The 11,754-nt window shown below is 38.4% G+C and overlaps 1 protein-coding gene across 1 annotated transcript; it reads right to left on the bottom strand.

The window, feature by feature from the left end:
* Positions 1-1,974: 1,974 nt before the first annotated feature.
* On the bottom strand, positions 1,975-9,710 carry atg16l2 (ATG16 autophagy related 16-like 2 (S. cerevisiae)). The gene is made up of 5 exons (XM_063016231.1): positions 9,409-9,710; positions 6,922-6,988; positions 5,033-5,084; positions 3,796-3,869; positions 1,975-2,375 (listed from the first exon to the last, which is right to left on the bottom strand). The coding sequence occupies exons 1-5, from the start codon at positions 9,563-9,565 to the stop codon at positions 2,345-2,347; spliced, it is 381 nt and encodes a 126-aa protein (XP_062872301.1). The 5' UTR covers positions 9,566-9,710; the 3' UTR covers positions 1,975-2,344.
* Between the last annotated feature and the right edge of the window lie 2,044 nt (positions 9,711-11,754).

Genomic DNA, 11,754 nt, shown 5'->3' with positions numbered 1-11,754 from the left:
CTGCACAAGGTCAGTTCCTATGGCGCTCAGTATCATGTACAGTGAGTCACGCACTGATCTCCATTATCCCTCATCTCTGTGCAGGCGCCACTGATCAGCCAGCAGCTGACCAGTTGTAAATGCATCAGTTATGAGGGATTCCCTCCGGCAATCCAATCCAACAGACGAGACAAACATTGTCCATGTAGGTGCCCAGCCTGCCAGAAGAAGAGCTGAGATTCTAACTCACGAGTTTGAGATGTCAGCTCTTGTGTGCTAGCATGTTTTACTGCTGCATGACCTGAGCGCCCCACCAATCATGTCTGTGTAGAAGCCCCGCCGGCTGATAGTACTGATGACTTGTGGGTTCAAAATTAATTTGCTTGTTTATTGAATTATGGAACAGGGAGTCAAAAAGTGTCAATATTTGGAATCATTTCCCAATATTTGGAGTCATCTCCCAAACATAATGTACAGTTAAATTCATTTAGCATGTGTATGATCTATAAATTGTCTGTTGTTAAATATAAAAGTCTAAATAACCTTATATAAGAAATAAATCAAGCTTTTGGTATCAGCAATAGTTTTATGGCAAAAACGTCAATCTCGAGAGTATTTATGTTGATTTGAATGCAATAGGTCTGATTTGAAAACAATGGTTGATAAAACCACTTAATAATATCCCATATACCATGATAGACTTCCAAATAAAATAATAAACTTATGTTATGACATTATTATGTCAGTATTTTGATAGAGGGTTCAAGGAAAGTGTTTTAAAAAACTTATATTACTTAATTATATTAGTATGATTCCTTACTCCTCAGTGTTTGACTTCTTACTGGCCGCTTTTTCAAGTTTCTTTTGAAGACCAACTTGCCTGGCTCTGAAAAGAGAAAACAAAAAAAGTCACTGAGGAAAAAAAAAACCTTTGAATGTGATTTTAAAACAGTACTTGTTTAATATGCTTGGATAAACACTATATGACCAAGGGTATTTGGAAACAGGACCTTGAGCTTGTTTGACATACCATTGAAAACCATGAACATTGCTACTAAGTTGACCCCTCCACCCTTTGAAACCTGTAAGAACCCTAAGCCCTCTAGGAAGGTTCCACAAGATTTTAAATTGTGTGAAATTTGTGCCCATTCAGTTAAAAGAGTATTTGTGACATTGAGATTTGGTGATTTTGGCTCGTAATATAATCCAATTCCTCTCTAAGGTGTTCAGTGGTGTTGAGGTCAGTGCTCTGTGCAGGGCATTGGAGTGCCACCTCATCAGGTCTTATGTTCCTCGCTTTGTGCAAAAAACAGCCTTGCTAATCAATTAGTAGGGGTGTACACATCCCTTACAGTGTAATTATATTATGTCACCTTGAAGGTGGATGCCTGTTTAGTATTGCAAACAATCTATGTATTCATTCGTTCATTAATTAAATTTCTCCAAGCCCTTAATCCTGGGCAGGACCACAATAAGTCAAAAGCTTATTCTTAAAGCTCCAGGCTCAAAGCAGGAACACGCCTTGCAGTGGACTGGCATTCGTTTATCACACAGTTAGTCATTCATACTAATAGGCCATTTAGAGTAGCAAATGGTGGAGAATGCGGACATCCTAGTCCAGATAAGTGATCTCCTCTAATGTTATTTATCTGATGGATTGCCGACCTGTTTCTTTGTTTTGAGGAAATATTGTTTTGAAATTGTTCAACATTGGAAGTACTGTTCAGAATACGTAGAGATTGGAAGTTTGTTTAGCCAAACCTCCACACATGTCCCAGGAAATAAAGGGTGAGAAGAGGTTTTTTTGCCTGTTGCCTGCTGCCAGCCTCACCTGTGTCTTCTTTCGTTGCGGTAGTTCATGCGAGCAGCAGCCTGCTGTTTCAAGCTAACCAAATCTTCCTCCAGGTCGGAACCATGCAGCCTTTCCTCCCTGTACCCTCTGTCTGTGTGCTGATAGTGCTCATTCAGAGAGTCATATTCACTCTTGAGAATCCGGTTTGTTTCCGTTAACTCCTCTACATCAGCCAGCAGCAAATCACGCTTTAATTGTGCAGTGCTGAGTTCATTCTCAGTCTCGCACAACCTAAAACAGAGTGAAAACCTGATATAAACACAAAATCCATGTAACTGTGATTATGCTTTGTTTTAAAGCAGCTAAAAAAAATCTAGTGTGGCACAGTGGCTCAATGGGTAGCACTGTTGCCTCACAGGAAGAAGGTCCTGGGTTCGAATCCCAGGTTTCCTCTGAGAGCTCTGGTTTCCTCCCACAGAACAAAGACATGTAGTCAGGTTAATTGGAGATACCATAATTGCCCTGTGTGTGCCCTGTGATGGATTGGCCAACCTGTCCAGGGTGTTTTCTACCTTATGCTTGATGAATTGTACCCACCGCAACCCTAAATTGGATAAAGAAAGCAGTGGTAAAATAGACAGTGAATGAGTGAGTGAATAAAAGAAACTATAGCAATTGTAATGAACATAAAAAATGACTATGTAAGTCATAAAGCTTAACACTGTTCTTTAATTAACTTACGTATCTACTATGTATTTATTCATTTATTAATCTTTACTAATGGTTCCATCTTGATCTGGGCCAGAGTAGGTGGAATACAGTACAAAACTTGGTAGGCACCACATCACAGGGTGGCACACATGGACATGGAAAAAATGCCAAATTCCCCAGAGTGTCCAAAGGTAAGGATTGAACCCAGGCCCCAGGACCCTGGAGCTGTGCAGAACACCCACTACCGGCCGCTCAGGTGGTGCAGCGGTAAACAACGATTGGCCTGTTGTTCAGATATGTGTGGGATTAAGCCAGATAGAGTCTCTCTCTCATAACTAATGCAATTACGACCTCTGCTGGCTGACTGATGGCACCTGCACAGAGATGAGAAAAGAGTGCTCTCAGGGTGTGTCTCTCTGTACACAGCCGCTGAGCTGCACTGCACTCGTCAAAGTGTATGTGATAAGATGCATACGGCATGCTGCCCACGTGTCGGAGGGGGCATGGGTTAGCTTCGTTCTCCTCAATCAGAGCAGGGATCGGCATTGGTGCAGAGGAAGCATGATGCAATCGGGCAATTGAACCTTGGACCAATAAACCTAAAAGGAAGAAAAAGGCCACTGTGCCGCCCACCTACCATAACTTTTAAACAATTCTTTTAAACATGCAATTTGGACACCCATAAACTGTTGTGCTGTTTATAGAAATAACAAAAGTTAAATGTAAAGTAATATTTGACCATTTCTCCTAAACATAATGTCAATTTGATCAAAATAAATGGATAAATCACACAAACACAACTGTTGCTTTTTGTAGTTGTGTGATAAATAAATGTATTTGCAATGAATAAATAAATAATAAAATTAATGAGAAGTTTGTAGCTTCTGACAGAAAAAAAGGAAAACTTGGAGGATAAAGATCAAGAATAGGCAAGTAAAATAGCTAACATGTCCAAAACAAGTAAGAGACCAAATAAAACCCTCTTGATTTTGCCCAGCCCTTAAATAGCTTAAAATTTAATCGATTATTTGTATAAATATACATATTTTCAGAAGGAAATTTTTGTACAGATTAAATGAAAGACAGAAATATGCTTATCATGTTACTGCTGTCATGTTGCCAAACCGGTACAATAATGTACATGTAGATGAGACAGCACTTCATCAGTTCTTGGTAGGATTAAAAAAATTGTTTAAATACTTCAGTGAAGTCCAGGACAGGTTTAACAATACTACATACAAGTTCTTCAGTTTTCTGAAAAAAGAACTAACGTGCAGTAACAAAGAATATTATGACCTGACAAGGAAACTTACTTGATTTGTTGCTCATCAAGAAATGCATTCTTGATTTTTATCTTCTGTTGCAGCTCCACTACTTGGTAAGCAAGCTACAATAGAAAACATTAAACTACATTACATAAATAACCTCGTTCCATTTAATGCTGGATAGAACTTCATTAATATTATATTCATTACTATTTTCTTTCAGATACTGGCACCCAGCTACTGCTTTTGCAATTAGTAAACAACAAAGGTATGAAGCACACACACACACACACACACTTAAACCTAGAGGAAATGTAATATTACCAATAAACCTGACTGCATGTCTTTGGACTGTGGGAGGAAACCGGAGCACCCGGAGGAAACCCACACGGACACAGGGGGAGAAAACAAACTCCACACAAAAAGGACCCAGTCCGCTCCACCTGGGAATCGTAACCAGGACCTTCTAGCTGTGAGGCAACAGTGCCATAATAAGTTAATGAGTTAATGAGTTCCTAATTGTTTAATCATGTTGTAACCCAACTTTAGGTCATACAGACTTGCTAAAAGTCTTGCTGAAAGTTTTAAGATAAGCAATATTATGAAAGAGCTGAATAATTATAATATAGCGGTATTAACAAAATATCAAAATACTACAGCATTCATCTGTTACCATAATATAGTCATAATATTGTGTGCAAACATGTTAAAATATATGTATACCATGATACAGGTACAAACTATGTAATATGCTACAATACTACTGTAGTCATAATATAGTAGACAAACATACAGCATCAACTATGTGTGAAAACAGTCATAAATCAAATCTGACAGCCAAGCTTCATAATATGTCAACATATTTACATTTATAGCATTTAGCAGATGCTTTTATTCACAGTGACTTACAACTGTGATCGAATACAATGCAAGCAATGAGGTTAAAGTCCTTGCTCAGGTCAGGTGTACACATAATGTTGACTATACACTGCATCATCATAAACATACCGTAATAAAGAAGCCAAACATGCCATAATATACCAAATAGTGCCATTTGTCCTTTGTTAAGAGGAACAGTAGACAACACATTCCTTTCATGACTTGTTCTTCTAAACAAAAGCCTGCATGACTGAACTAGAAAGACTGCACAGCAAACACTGCAGATCAGGAGAGCTGCTTTTCACACTTCCCATCTACAGTACTATTTGTCCAAGCATTATACTAGAAACTGTAATTATGTATTCTAATTCATATTGGTATGTCTGTAAATGGCGCTCATTCCTACCTCACCAGTGGACGTCTTCAGGGATGAGACATCTTTAAATGATGAGTGCAACCTGCACAATTATAAAGCAGCATACATAAAACACTGAGTAAACATATACCCAACAGACTGGCTACATCATACGATATTTCAAATTTAACAAAGGTTGCAATACATATTTAGCGTGTGAGCCTAGTCAGTGCTGTGGATTTATTAATAGTAAATGCTTAAACATGAACATGTGACATGACCACATTAAGTTCTCATTTTGTTTTTGCAGTTTGTAATTAATTTCTACTTAAAAATTTTAAATGGCAGAACATTTGTGCCCTTACAAACCTTATGTAGGGAAATTATTTTGTAAATTATGAAAAACAAGAATCTGTGATTTGGTAATTCTCTTCAACTGTTATTTAACTGATAAAAGTGCAAATACTTTTTCCATTTCGGCTGACCAATTTGATTGTATATTGTAAATATTTCGAAATTTAGAATTTGATGCCTGTAACACACTCAAAAAAGTTGTGACGGGACAAAATAGTAGCAAAAAGTTTATAAAATATTTAAGTTATTTACTGTTTTGAACCATTCCTTACTAAGCAGGTGAAGGGGTAACAAATAAGGGTTCAAACTCAAACTCATGATTGGATATAAAAGTTGGATCCACCAAAGCCTCAGTCTTTGTAAGCAAAGATGGGTTGTAGCTCACCACTCTGGGCAAATTTTGGAAGGATTGTCAGTTAGTTTAAAGGGAACATTACTTCATGTAAGATCATTTAGGTCCTCCAGCAACTACCATAAATATTACTGTATATAATTTAGGGAATCCAGCGAAATCTCGGTCCATATGAACAACTTTGGAAGCCACTCTTGTGCATGAAGGCATTGCATAAGAAGTCATCATGCAAGTACTATAAATTTAGCCACAAGAAAATACTTTGGAAAAACTGTGTCACTTAACACTGCATCAAGAGATTCAATCTGAAACTCTTTTACACAAAGAGGAAACTATACATCCATTCTGTGCATAAATGGCACTGAGTTTTCTGGGCCAAAGCTCATTCAGATGGACTAAAAGGCAGTGGAAACATGTGCTGTGGTCAGATGTGTCTGTGTTTTAGCTTGTTTTCCAAGAAAAATAGATGTCAAGCTCGCTGTGCTAAAAACGAAACATTTACAGCACTTAGCAGATGTATTTATTCAAAGCGACTTAAAGTACTGTGACAGTACACATTCTAAAGATTAAGGGCCCAATAGCAGCAACCTGGCAGTGGTGGGGCTTGAACAAGTGACATTTTGATTACTAATCCAGCACCTTAACCGCTAGGCTACAACTGCCTACAACTGAAACAGAGCATCCAAACTCTAATCTGTAAAAGGTGCAAAAGCCAACCGGTATCTAGGTGAAGTCTTTCTCCAGGAGGTCCATGGTTATTTCAGCAGGACATTGCCAGACCTAATTCTGCATGGGCTAATTACGAGCTTGGCTTTGTAGACACTGTTTACAGTCCAGATCTGTCTCCTACTAAAAGGGTATTAATTCGCTTCAAGTTTTTCTCTCACACTTGGCAGCTCCCTCATTTTCCATGCCATTAAAATATTGACTTGGCATTGTTATACTAATAATTTTAACATAATTAGCCATGTTTTTGTGGTTTTGGAAAATGAAGCAAACCAATACAGGCATGGTTGGAACAATCCAACTTCAAACAGACTATAATTGGAAAGCCTGGACCTAGGCAGCACCAACATTACCTGATGCACCATGCCACTGTAGCTGGCACAAGAACAAGTGAAACAAGTGTATACCTTGTCTTCAGACACTAAGGGAATGTATAAGCTGTGTACTAAATTTAACACTGATTTTGTCAACAGACGCAGCCAAAAAAATATAATTCAAAGTTCATTACCTGGGGAAAGAGAACAGGCCTTTGGCAATGAGAGTATTTCGTGTGCAGTGTTCAAGTAAGTTAAGATCTGAAACACACACATATTCACAGAATTTATGTTAGAATTTAATTTCACAAGTCCATGAGTTGTCCAGTTCTGTAATGGGGTGGTTTTAAACTAGAAACAAAAGAAAACCACATAAAATTCACAGCCTGAGGCAGAGAGGCAAAAAAATAAATAGATGATCACATTAGTGGGAATAAAGACATCAACAAAAAGCCCCCAGTAAACACTTTACATAAGTCAGAATAAAACTGGTCACAAATTGGCCAGGTACTCAGTCCACCAATGTGTGATGACTACGTTCTCTAAAAAAAAGAATAGAAACCATGAGTGGTTATAAAAGTAGAGGAGCAGCCACTTCACCAACTGATGATAAATGAGCCGGTAGTTCTGTTTCCACCGGCTCTTATGCCAGCATTTTTTAATGATCTTTCAGGGTAACGGCAAAGCTGCCTCCAGAAGCAGCATTACACATCCAATATGAGCGGATTTCACAGACGGCTCAAGGTACAAAATCTGAGAGACTGTATAAGAAAAAGTTCATTCTTAATCTCTGCTCTGGATTAACGTTAAGCCTTTTTTTCTCAGACAATAGATATAATGAGTGTGAAAAATAAGTTTTACTTGGTTTTTATACAATAAACCATGTTAAACTTTTTACAGTTAATTTTTTTTATATTTTTAAATAGGTTATAATACATGTATGCAGATTGCTCTTTTCTGCATCATATAATACACTTTTAAAGTAAGGCTACCAATCAGCATGAACAATATCTTAATTAAATACAACCTATTACCGAAATACACAAATAAGTTAAATATAAATAATTACAATTAATTACAAAAAGAATTGAAATATTTTAATATATTTATAATGGTATATCTGTAGTTTATCAGAGAGCACTCACACCCAGAGGCAATTTAGAGCAGCCAGTTACCCATAAACCATGTTTTGGGAGTTAGGAACAGAAAGTAAAAGTTAATATGTGCGAATGAGAAGAACATTAAAAACTCCCTAACACACTTTAAAACATTAACCAGTGCACTTTTAAAACAAGATTAAAGTTATTAATATTCCTACTATTATTTTTAACTGAACATAACTCCTAAAACAATGTGAAAAAATCCAGGGTGATATTTTCTTTTTGTTGTTGTTGCATTTCTCCTGTCAGACATGTTACAGGAATGCCATCAAAAGTACCTGCATTTCTCATGCACAAACATGGAGGACTTCCAAAATAATCGACCAGTGTTACAGGCTCAAACATTAAATAAACTGTTCCAACTTTAATATCTAGATTTTATCCAAAGCATTATAATCATATGAAAAATAATTTTAATATTAAGCTTTATGCTACTGTAAATGCCATTCTATTCTGATTACTGTGCATTTATTTAAACCAGCAGGACATTGTTAGAGTGATAATTATACAGCTAAAGCCAGACGATTACATTCACCACCATAGGCTGAAAAAAAACCCAGCTCCAAATTTGGATCCTTAAAGCTTGATCAACGTTTTTTGCTGATCATATCAAAGAAGAAAAAACAGAAGTGGGTTTCTCATGTACAACAGCTTCTAGTTCAGGGTGATCCAAAGCTTACTTGACTGTGGTCAGTCACTCTTGTTCCAGCAGGTTCAAATTAATAAAAAACAGATAGAGGATTGTTGAAGTTTTCTTTTTAACCTTGGGAACATACCACTGTTCCATGGAATTTTTACATTTACATCTGCAGCACTTTTCTTTTATCCAAAGCGACTTACAATTGTGACAGTGTACAGTCTAGGCAGTTGAGGGTTAAGGGCCTTGCTCAAGGGTCCAACAGTGGCAACTTGGTAGTGGTGGGGCTTGATCCTACTAGTCCAGAACCTACAATTGCCCTAACAGTCTTTTTAGTCAAACTAGTCCTATTTATATGGGCACAGATAAGCCACCAATGGTAAATATGAATAAAAACACCAAGGAACAAAGGAAAATTAACTTAAAAAAAAAAAAAACTTAATACACCAGAAATGTGATTAGTAGGTGTATTTTGACCCAGCATTTTTTAATCCATTCTCTGACAAAGACAAAGAGCGGTTGCAGAAATATTTAAGACCTATAACATTTACATTTACGCCATTTAGCAGACGCCTTACATTACAGTTACAGTCTGAGCAATTGAGGGTTAAGGGCCTTGCTCAAGGGCCCAACAGCAGCAACCTGGCAGTGGTGGGGCTTGAACCAGCAACCTTCTGGTTACTAGTCCAGTACCTTAACCACTAGGCTATGGCTTGCCCTTGCCCTTGCCCTATAAACATGTTTACAACTGTCAAAGTTTATGAAGGTTAATTTTCAACAAGGGTTGCATACTGTAGCTTTAATTTTATAGCTGAAAAAGTAAGCCTTTAACAGGTTAGACACAATAATGTGATTTAATACTCGATAAAGAAATCTTAACCTACATGAGCAGATCAAATCTTGGAATCGGATCTTCTGCGCCTGGTCGCGATGTTTTAGCTGTCCAATAATGTGTCGCTTCCAAGGTTCCAACCGCTTCGACTCCGATCTCGTCCTGCCAAACTGTTTGCCGTCAGAATCCACACAGTCCGCTGTGGCCATGATCTGAAAGCTTTGCGGGGTTTCATTATCAACACATGACCCGTGATGGCTCTCGGCATCGTTTGAGAAGATCGATCTGTGTAGACATAATAACTTGCGGTGATTTAGAGAAACTCTAGAACAGAGTTAGGAAGAAGAGCGACGCTCCCAGACGTCAGCAGAACGCGCTCCACCACGCGTGCTCAGTACAGTCCGAGCGCCTGTGTTCCATTTACATAAGCGGAAAACTCAGCAATCTGCTCCTCTCAGCCAGAAAAACACAAACAAGGAAGTCATCTGCTTTTTCACACAGATATTAACATGACAAGTCGAAGCATGAAGTAAAATGACCTAAACGATTATTCTGAATCATTAGCTAGTGATGATTCTTTGACATACGGTTGAAGTAAAAAGTTTGCGGACTTGGGAGTTGCTTTGTGTTCCATGACAGTCTTGGGCTTAGGTACTTTATTACTTACACCATTTTTTGTTACAGTTATTACACTATTGACAGCTCCAAATTTGGATCCTTAAAGTTTTTTGCTGATCATATCAAAGAAGAACAAACAGAAGTGGGTTTCTCATGTACAACAGCTTCTAGTTCAGGGTGATCCAAAGCTTACTTGACTGTGTACAATAAATTAATAAAAAAAACAGATAGAGGATTGTTGGAGGGTTTTTTTTAACCTTGGGAACATGGAATTTTTACATTTACATTTGCAGCACTTTTCTTTTATCCAAAGCGACAGTATACAGTCTAGGGTTAAGGGCCTCGCTCAAGGGTCCAACGGTGGCAACTTGGTAGTGGTGGGGCTTGAACCAGCAACCTTCTGATTACTAGTCCAGAACCTATAATTGCCATAACAGTCTTTTTAGTCAAACGGGCAATAGTAATATGGTAATATGGGCACAGATAGTAATATGGGCACAGATAAGCCACCAATCATAAACATGAATAAGAACACCAAGAAACAAAGGTAATTTCATACACCAGAAATTTGATTAGTAGGTGTATTTTGACCCAGAATTTTAAATCCATTATCTGACAAAGACAAAGAACGGTTGCAGAAATCTTTAAGACCTTAGCTAGTGATGAAGATTCTTCGACATACGGTTGAAGTAAAAAGTTTGCGAACTTGGGAGTTGCTTTGAGTTCCATGACAGTCTTGGGCTTAGGTACTTTATTACTTACACCTATCTGGTACATACATGCATTGACTATTTTTAGAACTCATAATATTAATCAAAAGGTGGACCATTTTTTGTTACAGTTATTACACTATTAACATAACCCATTGGCAACATACCCCATTCCATGGAATCTTTTAATGGATGCCATCAAATTAGGGTAATCGTAAATATGAATAGAAGGGTCATGCAACAAATTAAGAACGTTCAAAAACTGTTCTCCCTGCCGCTCAGGTGGCGCAGCGGTAAAGTACGCTAGCGCACCAGAGTTGGGGTTTCGAATACATCGTATCGAATCTCAGCTCTGCCTTTCCGGCTGGGCGGCAGCATGAACAACGATTGGCTGTTGTTCAGGGTTAGAGGGTAAAAAAAGTCGGATCATAGGTCCTCATAACTGGTGCGACTGCGGCCCCTGCTGACTGACGGCGCCTGCACAGGGCTGAGGAATAATGCTGATGGGGGTGTGGCCCTCCGTACACAGTGCCCGTCAAGTGTATGAACTCGACTCATGCAGGTGGAAAAATGCAGTCCGTACAGACTGTACGTGCCGGAGGGGGCGTATGTTAGTTGAGAGGCGTCCTCAGCCAGCGGTGAAGGATCGAATCAGTATAGAGGACGCAATTAGGGTAATTGGACACGACTAGATTAGAAAATGGGGGGGGGGGGGGGGGGAACTGTTTTCCCTGACATACAGTTAAAAGAAAAGATTGCCTACACCTATCTATTTTTACAACATATAAATACTAATCAAAAGGGACTTCCAAAGGTGGACGATTCATAGCAGTACAGTGGCACAAACAATAACACAGTTATTATAATAACACTACACAAGTGTAGTAGGTGCAGCAATGTTGTTGGGATTGTCACCTGTGTCAACTCTGTGGGAAAATAGTGCACCAACCAAAAATTAAAAAGCTAACAGCATCCTGTAATCAGAAAGCGTCCCCTGAAAAGAAAGGTTAACACATACAGCTTCTAGCCTAGACTGTGGTCAGTCACTCTTGATCCAGCACGATGATATA

The sequence above is a fragment of the Trichomycterus rosablanca genome, chromosome 20 (assembly GCF_030014385.1).
Source record: "Trichomycterus rosablanca isolate fTriRos1 chromosome 20, fTriRos1.hap1, whole genome shotgun sequence".
Classification (NCBI taxonomy): domain Eukaryota; kingdom Metazoa; phylum Chordata; class Actinopteri; order Siluriformes; family Trichomycteridae; genus Trichomycterus; species Trichomycterus rosablanca.
This window is presented reverse-complemented; position numbering and strand designations above follow the sequence as displayed.